A 20,605-nucleotide genomic window follows, 5' to 3' on the forward strand; every position below is an offset into this window, starting at 1 on the left:
GGGTTTCACCATGTTGGCCAGGATGGTCTCAATCTTTTGACCTTGAGATCCGCCTGCCTCAGCCTCCCAAAGTTCTAGGATTACAGGAGTGAGCCACTGCACCCGGACCTATTTTATTTATTTATTTATTATTTATTTTAAGACAAAGTCTTGTTCTGTCACCCAGGCTAGATTGCAGTGGCACGATCTCAGTTGCAACCTCTGCCTGCCAGATACAAGTGATTCTCTTGCCTCAGTCTCCCAAGTAACTGGGACTACAGGTACCCGCCAATACACCTGGCTGATTTCTGTATTTTTAGTAGAGACAGGGTTTTACCATGTTGGCCAGGCTGGGCTTGAACTCCTTACCTCAAGGGATCTGCCCACCTTGGCCTCCTAAAGTGCTATGGTTACAGGTGTGAGCCCCTACGTCCTGTTGAGGCATTGTTCTACAGGGCTTTACATGTGTTACCATGTTATGTCATTTTTTTAAAAATTTATTATTATTTTTTTATAAAGATGGGGTTTCACCATGATGGCCAGGCTGGTCTTGAACTCCAGACCTCAGGTGATCCACCCACCTCGGCCTCCCAAAGTGCTAGGATTACAGGCGTGAGCCACCATGCCCGGCCCCGTGTTATCTCTTAACTTTTAGACCAATCCTGAGAATAGGTACTTTTATTCCATTCATTTTGGGGACAACAAAACAGAGGTACAGAAAGGTTAAATGTTTTCCCAAGGTCACATATACGAATGGTTGGCAGACCAGAATGCAACCCAAGGCAGTCTAGCTCCAGAATCAGAGAATTCAGAGAAAAAAGAAGCAGTACATATACGACACATTGAATCCTGACAATGGCCGGACAATGGGGAGTGATTGGACACAGGGACTTAAAAACTGAGTGATGAGCCAGGTGTGGGGGCTCACGCCTGTAATCCCAGCACTTTGGGAGGCCGAGGCGGGTGGATCACTTGCGGTTAAGAGTTCGAGACCAGCCTGGCCAACATGATGAAACCCTGCCTCTACTAAAAATGCAAAAATTAGCTGGATATGGTGGTACACGCCTGTAATCCCAGCTACTTGGGAGGCTGTGGCAAGAGAATCACTTGAACCCGGGAAGTGGAGGTTGAAGTACTGAGTTGAGATCACGCCATTGCACTCCAGCTGGGTGACAAAGCAAGACTGTCTAAAAAAAAAATTGAGGGCCGGGCGTGGTGGCTCACGCCTGTAATCCAAGCACTTTGGAGGCCAAGGCGGGCGGATCACCTGAGGTTGGGAGTTCAAGACCAGCCTGACCAACAAGGTGAAACCCCCTCTTAAAAAAAAAAAAAATTGAGTGGTGATATGACTCAAGCCCCAGACTTGATCCCCAAGCTTGGGCCATTTGATCCTCAACCTCATCCTCATCTTGTTAGTGTTGGAGTCCACATCAGCGGCTGCAAAAAAAAGGGCTTGGCCTGATAGTTGGGGTCATAAGAATAATCTTTGCGAGTGCCTAGCACAGTGGCTCATGCCTGTAATCTAGCACTTTGGGAGGCCGAGGCAGTCGGATCACAAGGTCAGGAGTTCGAGACCAGCCTGACCAACATAGTGAAACCCTGTCTCTATTAAAAATGCAAAAACTGGGGGCCGGGCGCGGTGGCTCAAGCCTGTAATCCCAGCACTTTGGGAGGCCGAGGCGGGTGGATCACGAGGTCAAGAGATCGAGACCATCCTGGTCAACACGGTGAAACCCCGTCTCCATTAAAAACACAAAAAATTAGCTGGGCATGGTGGTGCGTGCCTATAATCCCAGCTACTCAGGAGGCTGAGGCAGGAGAATTGCCTGAACCTAGGAGGCGGAGGTTTCGGTGAGCCGAGATTGCACCATTGCACTCCAGCCTGGGTAACGTGAGTGAAACTCCGTCCCGGAAAAAAAAAAAAAAAAAAAAAATGCAAAAACTAGCAGAGCGGCTCGCACCTGTAATCCCAGCTACTCAGGAGGCTGAGGCAGGAGAGTTGCTTGAATCTGGGAGGCAGAAGTTGCAGTGAGCTGAGATTATGCCACTGCACTCCAGCCTGGGTGACAGAGCAAGACTCCATCTCAAAAAAAAAAAAAAAAGAAAAGAACAGATAAAGAAAAAAGAAAAATCTTTGTGGAAAAACTTCCTCGGCCTCCTGAGGAGTTACCTCCCCCTTCCCACCCTTAGCACTCGGGAAGGCAGTCTTCAAATGGCTACTCATTGGTTAGTCACCTTTCCACCTCAGAAAGACAGAATTTCATGGGGAAATGCTTATGAGAATCAAACTAACAGTATTCTGTGTATGTTGTATTATGTATATTTGGCATTTCAGGTTCTTAAAATGTTTAAAATTGGCATATTAGAGGGCTTAAAAGATACCTATGCAGATTAGAGTTTAAATTGGGTCGTTGAATAATTGATTTAGAATTTTAAAGTTTCTTATTGACATTGCAAACAGAACATGAAAAAAAATTAAGTTTGACTGTATTTATATGTTTACTTTCATTAGTTTGCAATAAAGGTATTTGGGAGGCTGGTTTATTAACCAATTGCTTTACAAAAGGAAATAAAATATATAGGATGAACAAGTGCAGTATAAGCCGCCTAAAGTAGTTTTAATTTGGAAAAGAGACCAACCAATAATTTTACGTATGTATTTCTTTATTTTGAGATGGAGTCTCACTCTGTTGCCCAGGCTGGAGTGCAGTGGTGCAATCCCCATTCACTGCAACCTCTCCCTTCTGAGTTCAGGTGATTCTCCTTCTTCAGCCTTCCGAGTAGCTGGGGTTACAGGTGCCTGCCACTACGTCCAGCTAATTTTTTGTATTTTTAGTAGAGATGCAATTTTGTCATGTTGGCCAGGCTGGTCTGGAAAGCCTGAACTCGTGATTCGCCCTCCTTGGCCTCCCAAAGTGCTAAGATTACAGGAGTGAGCCACTGTGCCCAGCCAAAGACCAACTAGTTATTACTAAAGCCCCCTTGGCTGGGTGCAGGCACTTACACTTGTAATCCCAGCACTTTGGAAGGCTGAGATGGGTGAATTATTTGAAGCCAGGAGTTGAAGACCAGCCTGGGCAACATAGTGAGACCCTGTTTCTAAAAAATGTTAGCATTCACCAGATTTATGATGGGAATTTTATGACTGGTAAGTTGAACTTAAAAGTTTTAAAAATACTTATGTTTTAAAATTGATATTTTCCCATTCAACATAGTATTGGAAGTTCTACCCAGAGCAATCAGGCAAAAGGAAGGGATAAAGCGTATTCAAACAAGAAGAGAGTAAGTCAAACTAACCCTGTTTGAAGATGACGTGGTCCTATATCTAGAAAACCCCATGGTCTCAGCCCAAAAGCTTCTTAAGCTGATTGGCAACTTTTAGCAAAGTCTCAGGATACAAAATCTATGTGTAAAAACCGTTAGCATTCCTACATGCCAACAACAGGCAAGCAGAGAGCCAAATCATGAATGAACTCCCATTCACTATTGCCACAAAAAGAATAACTACCTAGGAATACAGCTAACACGGAAAGTGAAGGATCTATGAGGAGAACTACAAACCACTGCTCAGAGAACTCAGAGATGACACAAACAAATGGAAAAGCATTCCATGCTCATGGATAGGAAGAATCAATATCATAAAATGGCCATACCCGTCAAAGCAATTTGTCATTCTTCACAGAAATAGAAAAAACTATTTAAAAATTCATATGGAATGAAAAAAGAGCCCAAATAGCCAAGGCAATCTTAAGCCAAAAGAATAAATCTGAAGGCATCACACTACCTGACTTCAAACTATACTAAAGAGCCACAGTAACCAAGCAGCATGGTACTGGTAAATGAACAGACACATAACTCCTTTTTTTTGAGACGAAGTCTCACTCTTGTCTCCCAGACTGGAGTGCAATGGTGCAATCTTGGCTCACTGCAACCTCTACCTCCCAGGTTCAAGTGATTCCCCTGCCTCAGCCTCCCGAGTACCTGGGATTACAGGTGCCTGTCACCATGCCCACCTAATTTTTGTATTTTTAGTAGAGACAGGGTTTCACCATGTTGGTCAGGCTGGTCTCAAACTCCTGACCTTGTGATCTGCTCGCCTCAGCCTCCCAAAGTTCTGGGATTACAGGTGTGAGCAACTGTGGCTGGATGACACATAACTTTCTAACAGGTCTGGAAGCCCTGAGTTTATTTTGAGACCTCAAGAGGAGAGGATCACTCAACTCACAGGTATTAGAGGATACCAGCTTTAGAAATCTGAAATTCCTTGTGAAATAGAGTTTCATCAAAGCCAATCCGAAAGGCCTATGTAAAAATAACCATTCTTGTTGCCCTTTATGCAAATAATCAGACCAAGTATAAGACTAAAGTTTATTCATAATTAGTTTTTACCAAAAATGAGGCCTGAAGTGAAGAATTTTGCTCCAAAGCTTATCATACATTTGTCATTAAGTCCTACTCTCGTTAATTGTTTTTAAGCTTTTTGCCCAGCTTATTCCTGTGAATCAAGTGGTGATCTTCTGCAACTTAAAAAAAAAGGAGGGGGGCCGGGCGCGGTGGCTCAAGCCTGTAATCCCAGCACTTTGGGAGGCTGAGGCGGGTGGATCACGAGGTCAAGAGATCGAGACCATCCTGGTCAACATGGTGAAACCCCGTCTCTACTAAAACTACAAAAAATTAGCTGGGCATGGTGGCGCGTGCCTGTAATCCCAGCTACTCAGGAGGCTGAGGCAGGAGAATTGCCTGAACCCAGGAGGCGGAGGTTGCGGTGAGCCGAGATCGCGCCATTGCACTCCAGCCTGGGTAACATGAGTGAAACTCCATCTCAAAAAAAAAAAAAAAAAAAGGGGGGGGGGGGATGGGAAATGCAAAAATGTGAATCGATATGCTAGTTCTGGACAATTATCTTGCAAATTCTGCCAGGTAATGAAAGTGAGAAGCCTGGAGCTTTCTTCGTTTGGGAAAATAAAACCAGCTTTGCGCAGTGGCAGTATTGTAGCCAATGAGGCTTATCCGAGGCATGATTATTGCTAATTGAAAACTTCCCAATACCTCACCATGGCAGTTTGAAATATAGTCCGCATGGGCAATTTTTGACAGTCTCTACAAAGACTGAATTAAAAAATAAAAAATAAAAAAATAATAAAAAAGAAAATAAAACCAAGCAACTTCATAGACCCCCAAAGGGGAATTCAATGTTGGCAAGTAAAATTTTAGGTGGAAATTATTTACCACACCACACTTGTGGGAACTGCCATCCTCATTCCAATATTTGCAACAGGGTTATACACGGTAGCACCCTCTAATGAAAATATTGGACAGAGTATTGCTGTCATATTATGATTAATTGTTATCCTTATAACTGGGATAATAATTATTGACAAAAAGGAAGCATAAAAGTTTTACTATCACCAAGTCTGCTAGGACTTTTCATTGGGTGCACTTTAAATGAAATGCACTTTAAAATGAAACATGCTGCCTTTGGATTAACAGCTAGTAAAGTAAAAGGAAATCTACAGGTACTTAAAAATCAAATCGGGCGAGGCACAGTGGCTCACACCTGTAAATCCCAGCACTTTGGGAGGCTGAGGCAGGCAGATCACGAGATGAGGAGATCAAGACCATCCCAGCTACTCGGGAGGTTGAGGCAGGAGAATCACTTGAACCCAGAAGGTGGAGGTTGCAGTGAGCTGCCACTGCACTATTACACTTTAGCCTGATGACAGAGCAAGACTATGTCTCAAAAAAAAAAAAAAAAAAAAAAAAAAAAGAAAGAAAACTTATATGGCCAGGCACAGTGGCTCACACCTATAATCCTAACAATTTAGGAGGCTGAGGCAGGAGGATTGCTTGAGCCCCAGAGTTCAAGACCAGCTTGAGATACAATGTAAGACTCCATCTCTACAAAAAAATCAAATAATGAGCTGGGCATGGTGGCACGTGCCTGTAGTCTCATTTACTCGGGTGGCTGAGGTGAGAGGATTGCTGGAGCCTGGGAGGTTGAGGCTGCAGTGAGCTATAATTGAGCCACTGCACTCCAGCCTGGGTGACAGAGTGAGACTCTGTCTCAAAAAAATGAAAACAAGAAAACTCATGGCTGCTTTGGAAAGCAGTTTGGAAGTTCCCCAAAAAGCTAAATGCAGTGTTATAGCTCTTTTATAATTTGTCTAGCAGGCTTTTTGGTTTTTGCTGGAAAGCCCCCAAGTAAAAAAACAAAGCAAAACAAAACATCGAAAGCTAAATGTAGAGTTACTATGTCTTAGCAATTCCACTCATAGATGTATACCCAAAGGAACTGAAAACAGGGGCTAGGGGAGGGGTAGGATGAGGAGAAATACCTAATGTAGATGACAGGTTGATGGGTGCAGCAAACCACCATGCCACGTGGATACCTATGTAACAAACCTGCATGTTCTGCACTTGTATCCTGGAACTTAAAGTATTAAAAAAAAAAAATCCCCTCCCCAAAAAAGGAATTGAAAACATATGTCTACACAAAAACTTGTATGGGAATGTTCACAGCATTGTTCATAATAGACAAAAAATGGAAAAAATCTGACTGTCTAACAACTGTCTAATGGATAAACAAAATATGGAATATTCATATATGGAATATTTTTGTGCCCAATTGCAGTGGCTCATGCCTGTAATTCCAGCATTTGGGAGGCTGAGGCAGGCAAATCTCTTGAGCCCAGAAGTTCAAGAACAGCCCGGGCAACATGATAAAACCACATCTCTACAAAAAATACAAAAGTTAGCTAGGTGTGGTGTCATGCACCTATAATGCCAGCTACTTGGGAGGCCAAGGTGGGAGGTTTGTTTCAGCCTGAAGATGAAGGTTGCAGTGAGCCAAGACACTGCACTCCATCCTGGGTGACAGAGTGAGGGCCTGTCTCAAACAAAAAAAGGAGAGTATTACCTAGCTATACAGCGACGTACAGACCCATATCCAACATGGATGAACCTTGCAAACATGTTGAGCAAAAGAAGCCAGTCACAGAAGGCCACATAATGTATGATTTCACTTATATGAAATGTCCTAAATATGCTAATCTATAGAGACAGAAAGTAGATTGGTGAATGCATAGCATTGGGAGAGGGTGGGGCCATGAAGGCAGGGAGTGATATTAAATGGGTATGTGGTTTCTTTTTGGGATGATGACATGTTCTAAAATTATATTGTGGTGATTGATGGTCGCAAAACTGTATATACTAAAAACCACTGAATTGTACTTTTTTGAGAATGAGTCTCTCTGTTGCCCAGGCTGGAGTGCAGTGGCATGATCTCAGGTCACTGCAACCTCTGCCTCCCAGGTTCAAGCGATTCTCCTGCTTCAGCCTCCTGAGTAGTTGGGATCACAGGCGCGTGCCACCACACCTAGCTAATTTTGTATTTTTAGTAGAAATGAGGTTTCGCCATGTTGGCCAGGCTGGTCTTGAAGTCTTGACCTCAAGTGACCTGCCCACCTTGGCCTCAAAGTGCTGGGATTACAGGCGTGAGCCACTATGTGCCCGGCCTGAATTGCACATTTTAATGGGTGAATTTTGTGTTATGTGGATTTTTTTTTTTTTTTTTTTTTGAGACAGAGTCTCTCTCTATCGCCAGGCTGGAGTGCAGTGGCAGGATCCTGGCTCACTGCAGCTTCCATTTTCCAGTTTCAAGCAATTCTCCTGCGTCAGCCTCCCAAGTAGCTGGGACTACAGGCATTCGCCACCATGTCCGGCTAATTTTTTTTGCGTGTGTATTTTTAGTAGAGACGGGGTTTCATCATGTTGGCCAAGATGGTCTTGATCTCTTGACCTCGTGATCTGCCCACCTCAGCCTCCCAGTGCTGGGATTACAGGCGTGAGCCACTGCGCCTGGCCTGTTATGTGAATTTTATCTCAATAAAGCTGTCTATAAAACATACAGAGGCATGATCAGAGCTCACTGTAGCCTCGACTTCCCGGGCTGAAGCAATCCTCCCCACTCAGTCTCCCAAGTATCTGGGAATACAGGCTTGCACCACCATGCCAGGCCCTCACTGCTCCTTGGTCAGGCCCACCCAGCTGCATAAAGCAACTGTCTGCCTGTCCTCATAGCCTCCCCACCTCCTGGGAGCTCACGTTCTCAACTCTCTTTGCACACCCCTCTGCCACCAATTCCCTCCTCTTGGCGCTGGTTATCTTCTGCCAGCGGTTATGGGTGAAACAGTTTGGCAAAGTAGATTGCAAAAGGACTAACGTCCAGTTTGTGGTCTATTTTTTAACTCTTGGGAAGAAATCTGTTTAGAAGTGGTGTTGGCCTGGCATAGTGGCTCATGCCTATAAATCACAACATTTTGGGAGGCTGAGGCGGGAGGATCACTTGAGCCCAGGAGCTGGAGACCAGCCTGGGCACATAGCCAGACCCTGTCTCTACAGAAAATTTTAAACAATTATATGGGTCAGGCATAGTGGCTCATACCTGTAATCCCAGCACTTTGGGAGGCCAAGGCGGGTGGATCACTTGAGGTCAGGGGTTCGAGACCAGCCTGGCCAATATGGTAAAACCCCGTCTCTACTAAAAATACAAAAATTAGCCAGGCGTGGTGGCGGGTGCCTGTGATCCCAGGTACTCAGGAGGCTGATGCACGAGAATCGCTTGAACCCAGGAGGTGGAGGTTGCAGTGAGCCAAGATCACACCACTGCACTCCAGCCTGGGTGACAGAGTGAGACTCAGTCTCGAAAAATAAATAAATACATACATAAATAAAAATTTAAAAATTATCGAGGCATGGTGGCGTGTGCTTATATAGTCCCAGCTACTCAGTGGCTGAAGTGGAAGGATCTCTTGAGCCCAGAAGTTCAAGGCTACAGTGAGCAGTGATGGCGCCGCTGCACTCCAGCCTGGACGACAGAGGGAGACTGTTTCTAAAAGTCAAAAAGCATTGTCATGCACCTTAGGCCAATGTAGGAACAATCTGGAGCAGGGTGATATACCTGCTGTGTGGCACAGGGTAGGTTGGCCTGTCTGAGCCTGTGAGGTAGACAGTTGCCTAGCCGCTTGGATCAGTTTCTGCTGAACAACTCATCATCTGGAGGGGGCTGGATCTGTGCCGAGCTCTGTGGGTATTAACTCATCAATCCTCACAACAAACTTCGAAGGTCAGTAATATTATCACCCCATTTGACAGATGGGAAATCGAGGCACAGAAAGGTTAACTAACTTGTTCAAGGTCACTGATGGCAAGTGTGGACTTCAAACGGGATGGGCCGACTCCAGAGTCCACGTTCTTTATCTGTTTGTTCTACTACTCCTGGCAGACTAACCATAAGTTTATCAGTAACACTAACAGGAAGGAGAGGCTGCTGTTAACGCCTCTGTGCTGTTAACACCTCTGTACAAAACAACGAGATCATGTTTTTTGCAGGGACATGGATGGAGCTAGAGGCTCATTATCCTCAGCAAACTAACGCAGGAACAGAAAACCAAATACTGCAAGTTCTTACTTATAAACGGGAGCTAAATGATGAAAACACATGGATACATAGAAGGGAACACACACTGGGGCCTATTGGAGGGGGGAACCTCTCTGCAAGGAGGCTCAGTGATCCTGAGTCACCATCCAGCGTTACACACAGCCAATTAGAGCAGAGCTTGTGCTTGTGATCAGTCCAGTTTCAAGTGTCCTGTTTCTACCACCAGCATTTGGCCCGAGCCTAGTGTTTATGGACCACTGGTGTTAGTTCCCACCTCTTTCAAAGGCTCCACCTGTGGGCAGGGCTTTGAAGGAGTAAGACCACCCCCACCATGCACACACGCACACAGAGGGTTTTCACGTTTGTTTCTTCAGCTTCTTCCCTGGACCACCTAAGGCTGCCCAGTTATCCCCACTCTCTTTCTCCTTTTCTACCCCCAAAGAGAGCTAGTCTGGGATCCAGGAAAAAGCAAATTTACAAATGAACCGCTTGCTGGTTATTTTTAAAACTACATGTTATGCAAACACCTTTGAGGCCAGGCGTCCACCTCCATTTCCTCTCTATAATTAATCATAGCATCAGAAACTTGATACTGCATTTTTTTTTCTCTTTTTTTTCTTTTTTCTTTTTTTTTTTTTTGAGATGGAGTCTTGCTCTGTCTCCCAGGCTGGAGTGCAGTGGTGCGATCTCAGCTCACTGCAACCAGACTCCCTGGTTCAAGCAATTCTCCTGCCTCAGCCTCCCAACTAGCTGGGATTACAGGCACGTACCACCACACCCAGCTAATTTGTGTATTTTTAGTAGATACAGGGTTTCACCTTGTTGGCCAGGATGGTCTTGGTCTCTTGACTTCATGATCTACCTGCCTCGGCCTCCCAAAATGCTGGGATTACAGGCGTGAGCCATCATGCCTGGCCTCCCCTCCCCACTTTCAGCTCACCATAGTTCAGTTGGATCTGACACTGGCCTTCTGAGTGTGGTCAAATGAGACCTGGCCTGGCCAGTCCAAGAAGCCCATTCCCCTAACTCCTAGGATTGGTTCAGGGTTGGGCACACAACCCCAGCTAAATCAATGAAACTCAAGCCTTAGAACTATTGGAGACCCCACTAGGTTTGATGAACTTGTAGCCTAGAAAGCTGGAACTTCTAGAGACAATCTTTCTACTCCAGGGAGAAGCCTGATGGATATTGATACTGATACAGAAGAAATCAGAGCTGAATGGATATTCCCATTGAGTCCCTGGATTCAGCCATGCCTGAAGCCCCCATGACGTCATCCCACACTTCTCAATTTCGTGAGCTGATAAATTCTCCTTTTGTTTTGAGTATTTCTCTCTTGCACCTAAAACGTTCTGACTCATTCAGGGTTGACCTGTCCATTGGAAGGTGAAGAAACTGAGGTCAGGGAAATGACTTTCTCAAGGTCACTTGGATATTGAATGACAGAGCTGGGACTGGAATCCAGGACTGTAAGGCCAGTAACGCCTGCTGTTCTGCAAGCCAGGAGCACGTGGTCTGGTTGTTACTGCTCAGTGGCAACTCCAGGAGAGGCATGTGCCCATCATTCATTACAGATGGCCCAGTCAGAGGATGGCCCTAACCCCAGAGAACTATCACCAGGAGCCCCTCGAAGCAGGGCATACCCAGAGTGACCTGCATAAGCCAGGGCCTGGCCTTGTGGTTTGTCTGCCCAAGATAGCAGTGACTCAAACATATCAGAGCACACAGAACCACTTTCTTCGAGAAGGTGAAGACACAGTCCATCGCTTTAGCCCAAGTGCAGCTGTGATCCAAGACAGCTGGGGCTAGTGCCAAGGTCCTTGGCCTGGGGTGAAGGGCACCTAAGAGGGGAGGCTTAACTGTGGCCACGGGTGGGAACGCTGTGTGTTGGGCTGGCCCCAAGGAAGTCTGGAGCTGAGCCAGGGCTTCCTGGTTCTCAGCCACATCAAGGCTACCTTCAAGAGCTTTGCTCTAGCCAAGTGAAATAAGAGAATAGTATTCATCTATTTCAATAAATATCTTTAATCATTTTTATGAACTGAAAACCAGTGTCACTTGTCAAAAATAAATAATTGGCTGGCTGTGGTGGCTCACACCTGTGATGCCAGCACTTTGGAGGCTGAGGCTGGCAGATCACGAGGTCAGGAGTTCGAGACCAGCCTGACCAATATGGTTAAACTCCGCCACCAGTAAAAATACAAAAATTAGCTGGGCATAGTGGTATGCACCTGTAGTTCCAGCTACTGCGGAAGCTGAGGCAGAAGAATCACTTGAACCCAGGAAGCAGAGGTTGCAGTGAGCCGAGATCGTACCTCTGCACTCCAGCCTGGACGGCAGAGTGAGACTCCATCTCCAGAAAGAAAAAAGAAAAAAGCCAGGCATGGTGGCTCATGCCTGTAATCCCAGCACTTTGGGAGGCTGAGGCAGGCGGATCACAAGGTTAGGAGCTCAAGAGCAGCCTGATCAATATGGCGAAAACCCGTCTCTACTAAAAATACAAAAAATAGCCAGGCATGTAGTCCCAGCTATTTGGGAGGCTGAGGCAGGAGAATTGCTTGAACCTGGGAGGCGGAGGTTGCAGTGAGCCAAGATTGCACCACTGCACTCCAGCTGGGGTGATAGAGCGAGACTTCATCTCAAAAGAAAAAAAAAAAATTGACCCCGAAGATAAATACAATGAAAACAAAATGATGTTGTTAAAGTTTAACTAGAGACACTTGCCCTAACTAAAGTATGAACCTGGATCCCAGGTCTTTCTTCCCAAAGGCATTGAAGATACACTAGTACCAAGGCCGTAACCTTGAAGTAGGGTCAATTGCTGTGCTGTGACCACGGACAGACACCCTACTTCAGCCAGTGGTACGCTTGTGCATCCCAAGCTTTGGAAAACACTGAGATAAGCAAACTGTAAACCCTGAACCAATGCCCCTGGCTGTGGAAGGAATATATTTAGGGCATCCTTTCTGATCAAGGCTCTTGAAGTGCCTAACGCCAAGTTAGCAGCCCTGGAACTGAGCTGGGAAAACTGCAAGAACATTCTCTGCTGTGTTCGCTCACGTAGCAACAAAGACAAGCTGTTGAATGATCAAGGCTTGGTTAAATCATTCATTCATTCAACATTTATTGAGCGCCTACTGTGTGCTAGGCACCGTGCTAGGCGCAGAAATACAGAGATGCATAAGATACAGTCCATGCCCTTAAGGATTCACAGTCTAGAAGGGGAGACAAACATGTAAACAAGGAAATTACAGTGTGATTAGTGTCACAAGAGAAGCAATGACAAAGTGCAGAGGTAGCCTGGAGGGGAGGAGGACAGGGGTTGCCTTCCTGGAGGAGGGGGCCTTTTGAGGGGATCGTGAGAGATGAGCAGGTGCTTGCCAGGCAGACAAGGCAGGAGGGGCAGGGGAAGGCATTCCAGTTGGAAGAAACAGCATGAGCGAAGGCACAGAGGCATGAAACTGCATGTCTTGCTTGGTGAGTGAGGAACTCTAACTAGTCTAGTGGTATTGCTAAAGTGTACTAGAGGCTGTGGCTGGAGAGGGGCGCAGAGGCCAGATGATGAGGGCAAACTGAGGGCAGGGGCATCTTGGAGGTTCACCAGAGGTGAGCAGAGCCCGAGGGCAGACTTTGACACAGGAAGAGAGGGCTCCTGGCTGACCCAAGGTACACCTGCCTGGGGACCGCAGGGTTCCTCGCTGTGGCCCCAAAGGGATCTGGACCCACGACTAGAGGAGCAACAGAGCTGGAGGTGGAGTGAGCAGAGGGGCAGGGCCAGGCCCGGGGCCCAGAGCTGCCGTGCACTCCCACGCTCTGCTCACAGACTTCTGATTTCCATCCTGCACACGAGTCTCCTCCTCCCAGCAGGAAGAGGGCCTGGATCCAGTGGGAAATCACAGGGGAATGTGGCTGGCAAACCGCAAAGGGCCAGATGAGTGTCAGGTTACAGAATCAATCTTTACTAACTCAAAGAAGAAAGGGGCTGTGGATAAAGCAGGAGAGATTAGTTAGATGGAGGAAGGCAGCCAGATGGGCCTAAGAACAAGGGTCAAAATAAGAAAACCGCAGTGGCCAAAGAGGACTATGGCTCTCTCTCCCCTGGCAAGGAGAGGCCCTTGTGGTTCAGGGCAGGGGCAGAGGCCAGCGGGCACGACCAGGCCAGATGTGCAAGGAGAGCATGTGACCTGCAAGACTGTGGGGCTCCACATCCGAGCCTCCAGTGTCTCCTTAGCCCAAGGAGGAGGTTTCCATGGCAACCAGGACCCTCCTTCTTCCAGGCTATAGGGAGGCCACTGAGGCAGAGAGTGGCCAGCCAGCGTTCCAGCCCTTTAGTGCTCTTAGGAATGACTCTGTCAGAAAAATGCCTTTGCAGGGGTTGGTGGGGCAGGGAGGCCGTGGGAGGAGGGCAGGGTCTCAGGACACCAGAGTCCAGCTGTCCCTCTGAGTGCTGCTTTTGCAAGGCATCACACCTGAGGCCACTGTGAGGGGCTGGTTTCTTCCCTAACCCTGGATGGGGGATGGGCAAGATGGACTCAACCTGGTTGTGGGCCCCATCACCCTGAGCTCCAGCGCTACAGTGAGATGAGACCTCCCGAGGGAGGAGCTAACAGCAGCCCCCATGTCCTTGCTGCCATCCTAGGACTAGGGAAGGAGGAGGGGACCCTCCCAGTCGGTAGGGTCTGGAGATGTCCCGAGACCCATCCTTTCCTCTCTCCACTGAGGAGGCAGCCTCCCACTTTGGGGTTCACAGTCTCCCACCGGCCCCCTTCTCTTGGGCTCACAGTCTCATCGCCTGGTCCCTCCCTCCCCTGAGCAATGTGGAGGATGATGCCCACTTGGGCGCCGATGGAGGTGGTGGTGTTAGCGATGAGAAGGATGGTGAGGTGCGGGTGGCGGTGGCCTCCCCGTGCAGGGAGTGGGCTGGCTGGGGGCGCTGGGGCATCACTTGCTCTTGTGCATGTCCTTCAGCCGGCGGAGCTCTTCCAGGAGCTGGGCCCGGGAGTAGTCATCATCCCCAGTGGGGCCTGGGCCTGGCCCCAGGGCCTCCTGCAGCTCCAGGCAGTGGGTCCTCAGGAACGGGTTGTAGGAGCGTTCCTCTCCCAGGGTAGACGGGCACTGTGGGCGAGAGGAACCAGGCTTGGTGGAGAGAAGCCGAGACAGAGAAGCCTGCCCTGACCCCCGCCCCATCCTGGAGTTCAGAAGTTCTGACTTGAGGGCCCATGGACCACACAGGTCAGAGCTTTGGGGAGGTGCTGGCAGGCCTGGGGTCAGCACAGACAGGTGCCTACCCACACTGAGTTCCCACCCACGAGGCTCCTCCTGGACCCCAAGACCCTCACCGTGCCCTTGCGCTCCATCCGCTGCCGCTGTACCCACTGCATCTTCCTCTCCCGGGCCAGGTTCTCGGGCTCCACCACGCCTGCAAAGCCCAGGTTCTCCTCCGCATACTCATGACCTACCGACAGCCACAGGGATGAGACACAGCAGAGAGATTGGTGGAACGGTCAGAACAGTCCTCCCTGTCCCAGGTCCAGGCCGATGGGCACCCGACAGCCAGGGACGAGGGCAGCACTTCCAGGAAAACCCCAAACTCCAGGAGCTGCTTCTCTAACTGCGGGCACAAGTCAGCCACGGGTGAGAAGGTAGCAACAGCTCCGGGGTAAAAACCGCTAGGCCCGGAGCCGCAGGCCTGCCTCTAGCCCTGACTCTGCCACCGCCCAGCGTGTGACCTCGGGCTAGTCACAGCACCTCTCTGAGGCACAATTTTCTCATTTGGCAAATGGAGAAAACAATAATACCACCGGAAACAGATGGACCTGCTGTGTTCCCGGTGCCGAGAACAGAGCCTGGTATGTGTTCGGTGCACATAAAGTATTTGTTGAATGAATGAATATATGTTCTGAGGATTAACTGAGTTTTTTTTTTTTTTGAGACGGAGTTTGCTCTTGTTGCCAGGCTAAAGTGCAATGGTGCCAACTCGGCTCACCTCAACCTCTACCTCCCAGGTTTAAGCAATTCTTCTGCCTCAGCCTCCTGAGCACACCACCATGCCCAGCTAATTTTTGTAGTTTTAGTAGAGACAGGATTTCACTATGTTGGCCAGGCTGGTCTCGAACTCCTGGCCTCATGATCCGTCTGCCTAGGCCTCCCAAAGTGCTGGGATTACAGGCATGAGCCACCGCACCCAGCTAACTGAGATATTTGTGCATGTTTTTATGCACTACAAGGCAATGGTTACATGCAGAGTGGATTTACTGACTTCTCCCCAGAGAAGCAAGGGCTATTTTCTGTTCTGGGCTTGGGCTATGTACAATTAGACATCTTTCTGGAATGTCCTGGAGCCTGCAGAGCTTCCAGGAGGCTGGCGGGTGGCTGCCAGGGAAAGGTGGAATAAGAAGCAGAGGTGTTACGGAGCCCCCTCTCCAGGAAGAAGGGAGGCCAGGGCGCTGCCCCTACCCCTGGAGGTGGAGCTGTGTCACTTCTGGGCAGAAACTGGGTTGGCCTGCTTTCTAGGGGAGGGAGGAGTGGGGAGGGCCCTTGTTCCCGGCTGACATGGGGCTGGAGGATGTGGAGGAGCGGGGGCGTCTCACCAGGCCACAGCAGCGTGTCGTCTCCCAGCCCTAGCACAGTGTCCAGTGAGCTCAGCATGGTCTCTGCGTTGCCCTCAAAGGTCCGTCCTGGATGGGGGTCGGAGGGTATGTTATAAGGCGCAAGGATCACACAGTGTGGCATAAGGCACATAGACACGGGTGGGAACCAGCCTGCAATGCTAAGGCTGGCCACCAGCCCTGACCTTGCCCTTGCCAGGCCTACACAGGCATCTATTTCCTCCTTCTCACTGGGAGCTGGGCCCAACTGGTCACTCCTGGCCAAGCCCATCTGAGGTCTCCATTGCACACAGTGACATCTGAAGGGCGGGGCTGCAGGACCTTCAGGCTGAGCTCTCTGCCCCAGGCTTGGTAGATGCTGGACTGCTCTTTCCCGAAGGGAACATCTTCACTGGTGCTGCCCTCCGGAACTCCACGCAGCCTGGGACTTGTGATCCTCACCCACTGCCTCACCCAGGGGGTCTTAACTTTTTATAACCTAGTCCTGCCAGTCACTGTATCAGAGAACCAGGCTCCATCCAGGGGAAACTAATTCCCTGCAGGGCTCTACTCAGCTATAGACATTCTCTCATTCTGTCCAGCAGCTGGGGGAAGTTTGTTTTTTCTTCTTTGAGATGGAGTCTTGCTCTGTTACCCAGGCTGGAGTGCAGTAGTGCGATCTCGGTGCATTGCAAACTCCGCCTCCTGGGTTCAAGCGATTCTCCTGTCTCAGCCTCCCAAGTAGCTGCCACCATGCCCGGCTAATTTTTTCGTATTTTTAGTAGAGATGGAGTTTCACCATATTAGCCAGGATGGTCTGGATCTCCTGACCTCATGATCCGCCCGCCTCGTCTTCCCAAAGTGCTAGGGTTACAGGTGTGAGCCACCTCGCCCAGCTGCTAGAAGTCTTTTTTTTTTTTGAGTCAGAGTCTCACTGTTGCCCAGGCTGCAGTGCAATGGCACAATCACAGCTCACTGCAATCTTGAATTCCTGGGTTCAAGCAACCCTTCTGCCTCAGCTCCCGAGTAGCTGGGATTACAGGTGTGAGCTACCATGCCCAGCTATTTTATTATTATTGTTATTATTATTTTAATTGAGACAGAGTCTCATCCTATTTCCCAGGCTGGAGTGCAGTGGCATAATTTCAGCTCACTGCAACCTCTGCCTCCCGGGTTCAAGCAATTCTTCTGCCTCAGCCTCCCGAGAAGCTGAGACTACAGGCTCGAGCCACCATACTTGGCTAATTTTTGTGTGTGTGTTTTTAGTAGAGACGTGGTTTCCCCATATTGGCCAGGGTGATCTCAAACTCCTGACCTCATGATCCACCTGCCTCAGCCTCCCAAAGTGCTGGGATTACAGGTGTGGGCCACCACACCTGGCTAATTTTGTATTTTTAGTAGAGATAAGGTTTCTCTCCTTGTTGGTCAGGCTGGTCTTGAACTCCTGACCTCAGGCGATCCACCTGCCTCAGCCTCCCAAAGTGCTGGGATTATAGGCATGAGCGATCGAGCCTGGATAAAATTTAAAAAAAATTTTTTTTGATACGAAGTCTTGCTCTGTCGCCCAGGCTGGAGTGCAGTGGTGCAATCTCGGCTCACTGCAACCTCTGCCTCCCGGGTTCAAGGAGTTCTCCTGTCTCAGCCTTCTGAATAGCTGGGATTATAGGCACATGTCACCACACTTGGCTAATTTTTTAAATTTTTAGTAGAGACGAGGTTTCACCATGTTGACTAGGCTGGTCTTAAACTCTTGACCTCAGGTGATCCACCCACCTCAGCCTCCCAAAGTGCTGGGATTATAGGCGTGAGCCACCATGCCCAGCCTATTTAAAAAAAATTTTTTTTGTAGAGACAGTCTTGCTATTTTGCCCAGTCTGGTCTCCAACTCCTGGTCTCAAGTGATCCTCCTGCCTTAGCCTCCCAAGGTGCCCCATGGGAAGTCTCAAGGATTAAAATCAACCTGAGTAACAGATGGAAGTAACCACCACGGCAACATCTGTGCTAAAACTAATGCTTCAGTGCTTTTCGTGGGACTGTGGCTCCCCTGGCTTCTTCTCTCCCTCCCTCTCACAGCTCCTTTCTTTTGGGGGAACTCACCACAGCCAGAGAGGAAGAGCAGGTCCCCTGAGAAGAGGCAGGAAGGACCCTTGTAGGGCTCCCCATCCAGTAGGTAGACCAGATGGCCTTGTGTGTGGCCAGGGGTAGCCAGGGCTCGGATCTGAAGCCGTCCCACGCTGACCACATCTTGATGACACAGGGGACTGGGGAACAAGGCAGTAGGGGAGAGAAGGTACAGGAGGTGTGCCATGCTGATCCTTGCCCCAAGGGATCACTAGCTTCTCTAGTGTGGAAGCCCACCCTCTTGTGATCATCCCAGGCCCAAGGGGCTGGGTGATCACAAGAGGGTGGGCTTCCACACTAGAGAAGCTACCCCAGTGTCCAGGGTCCGAACCCTGCCTTTCCTCTTTTGGGGACGATGGCTGGATCAGTTGGGGGAAGGGCAGTGCCAGTCTTCAGATAGGCTGGGATCGGTTCTCTAAGGGCCAGGAAGGGCATTGGCAAAGATCCAACTGCTGATACCCCTGAAACACTTCACCAAAGACTGGGGCTGAGGGAAAGGGCCCATGGAAGGGCTGTCTCTTGGCTAGGTCAGGGACTTACTGGGTGAGGTAGGGGATGCCGTCCTGAGGGCTCCCGTACACCCGACAGTCCCGGTGCCGCCGGCTGAGGTCACGGTTCCCTCCGCTGTGGTCCCTGCAGGGTGGCAGAGACAGGCAGAGGGCTTCAAGAGGCAACTGTACCTCAGCCCCCCTCTTTCCTGCAGCATCTCCAGGACTTTAAGTTCTGGGGCTGTAGCTTCTGGACTGAGCCAACTTGTCCACACCCCTAGGCCTTTGTTTGAGCTATTCCTGTGCCCAGAACATCACCCCCAATAATTCAGCCTGCCCAGTGCCAGCCGATCTTCCTGGACTCTCAGCTCAGGTCAGCATCTTTTTTTTCCCTTTGAGACAGATTCTCGCTCTACTGCCAGGCTGGAGTGCAGTGGCACAATCTCTGCTCACTGCAACATCTGCCTCCCAGATTCAAGTGACTCTCCTGCCTCAGCCTCCCAAGTAGATGGACTACAGGCATGCACCCCCACTCCCAGATGATTTTTGTATTTTTAGTAGAGATGGAGGTTTCACCATGTTGGCCAGGATGGTCTCGATCTCTTGACCTCGTGATCCCCCTGCCTTGGCCTCCCAAAGTGCTGGGATTACAGGTGTGAGCCACCATGCCTGGCCAGTCATCATCTTATAATTCTCCAAGTAGATCTGATCACACCCTGCCTGGGGCCTCCCATCCCTGTACCCTGTGCCAACTGCTACCTAAATACTTCTTTTTTTGAAGACAAAGTCTCACTATGTTGCCTAGGTTGGGCTTGAACTCCCAATTTTCTTGCCTCAGCTGTTATATACTTTGATACAGGGGTAATCTCCCCTATTGGTCTTAGAATTTCTTTATGGAGAGTCCTAAGTTTTGTCCATGCCCAACGTGCAGTAGGTATCTGATACATGCTCATGAAATGAAAGAGAAATGACTGCCCTGCCCTCCTCTGGGGCTTCAGAACTTCGATGAATGGAGTGGGGGGGGGAGACTGCCCTCTCTTCCCGCTCTGCTGGTGTCCAGGTGGCTTCATAAGGAAGGTGGGTGCTGGCCTGGCCTGACTTCCTGACCTCCAGCCCTGGCCATCCTCACTGGGCCCAGTCCCAGCAAGCCCAGCCGGGACCGGGATGGACCAGGGAAGACAGTAGCCCCTTACCAGTGCTTGTGGGTACAGAGAATGGCGACCAGGGTGACACCTTCCTTCTCAATGGAAGCCTGCAGGAGAGAGGAGGTTTGGAGACGGAGGAGCAGGATGCAGGGGAGACTCAGAGCAGCCAGAGCCAGGAGTGTGGAGTGTGGAGTGTGGGTGCTGGCAGAGAGGAGAGGGGAGCAAGGCGGGGAGGGGGGAGCTGCAGGCGGGAGTGTGCAGCACAGGGCACATGGAGGGCAGAGGGACACTTGTGCATGGAGAGAAGCAGACACAGAGAAATAAGGAATGGGAGGGAAAGACAGAGAGACCCCAATACTGACAGGCAGAGGTAATAGGAAGAAAGGGGGTCAGAAGGGGCCCAATGGGAGTGAGAGGCAGCCACAGTCCTGGGCCAACACCCCCAGCCCTCTGGCTCTGCAGCCCCTACTCCTGCCCTCCCCTCTCCCCAGCCATGCCCTATACACCCCCCACCCCCAGGCCATGTGTGTGCTTGTGCTTGTGTGAACATGGAGCATACAGGACACATCCCATGGGCAGACAGACAAGGGACAGCCCTCTTTAGCAAGGGGAAGCTGACAGTTCCCAAGGGCAACCCCAGGCAACCCCTGCTCCCTGCCCTCCCCTCACCTGCACAGCCCGAGGGTCTGAAGGGTCCACAGCCACAGCCAGCTGCGCCTGGGTGTCGATGATGAGGTAGCTGTAGTTGTCGGAGAGGACGGGGATGGGAAGCACCTTCACTCCTGGAGACAGAGACGGGCTATGGCGGTGTAATCGGCAGGGAGCCCAGGGCTAGGAAGGGGAGCAGGC

At 49.6% G+C, this 20,605-nt stretch overlaps 1 protein-coding gene and 2 non-coding genes across 4 annotated transcripts in view; 2 read left to right on the forward strand and 1 right to left on the reverse strand.

The window, feature by feature from the left end:
• The first annotated feature begins 4,949 nt into the window (after nucleotides 1-4,949).
• Nucleotides 4,950-5,088, forward strand: LOC116552087. Its single transcript, XR_004269206.1, has one exon. It is a non-coding gene; the product is annotated as a U4 spliceosomal RNA (small nuclear RNA).
• A 1,028-nt stretch (nucleotides 5,089-6,116) lies between these two features.
• LOC116552045 lies at nucleotides 6,117-6,178 on the forward strand. Its single transcript, XR_004269170.1, has one exon. It is a non-coding gene; the product is annotated as a U7 small nuclear RNA (small nuclear RNA).
• Nucleotides 6,179-12,514: 6,336 nt separating this feature from the next.
• Nucleotides 12,515-20,605, reverse strand: part of PNKD (PNKD metallo-beta-lactamase domain containing) — an 86,773-nt gene continuing 78,682 nt past the window's right edge. For both annotated transcript variants that reach the window (XM_032278248.1, XM_032278249.1), the window contains 7 exons: nucleotides 20,426-20,538; nucleotides 19,805-19,863; nucleotides 18,664-18,756; nucleotides 18,100-18,263; nucleotides 16,006-16,092; nucleotides 14,755-14,870; nucleotides 12,515-14,530 (listed from right to left, as the gene is read on the reverse strand). In XM_032278248.1, the coding sequence (XP_032134139.1) occupies nucleotides 14,357-14,530; nucleotides 14,755-14,870; nucleotides 16,006-16,092; nucleotides 18,100-18,263; nucleotides 18,664-18,756; nucleotides 19,805-19,863; nucleotides 20,426-20,538 (806 nt within the window). In that variant the 3' untranslated portion in view covers nucleotides 12,515-14,356. The remainder of the gene's footprint in view (nucleotides 14,531-14,754; nucleotides 14,871-16,005; nucleotides 16,093-18,099; nucleotides 18,264-18,663; nucleotides 18,757-19,804; nucleotides 19,864-20,425; nucleotides 20,539-20,605) is intronic.

The sequence above is a fragment of the Sapajus apella genome, unplaced genomic scaffold, assembly GCF_009761245.1.
Source record: "Sapajus apella isolate SASKATOON/1434 unplaced genomic scaffold, GSC_monkey_1.0 scaffold10, whole genome shotgun sequence".
In the NCBI taxonomy this organism is placed as follows: domain Eukaryota; kingdom Metazoa; phylum Chordata; class Mammalia; order Primates; family Cebidae; genus Sapajus; species Sapajus apella.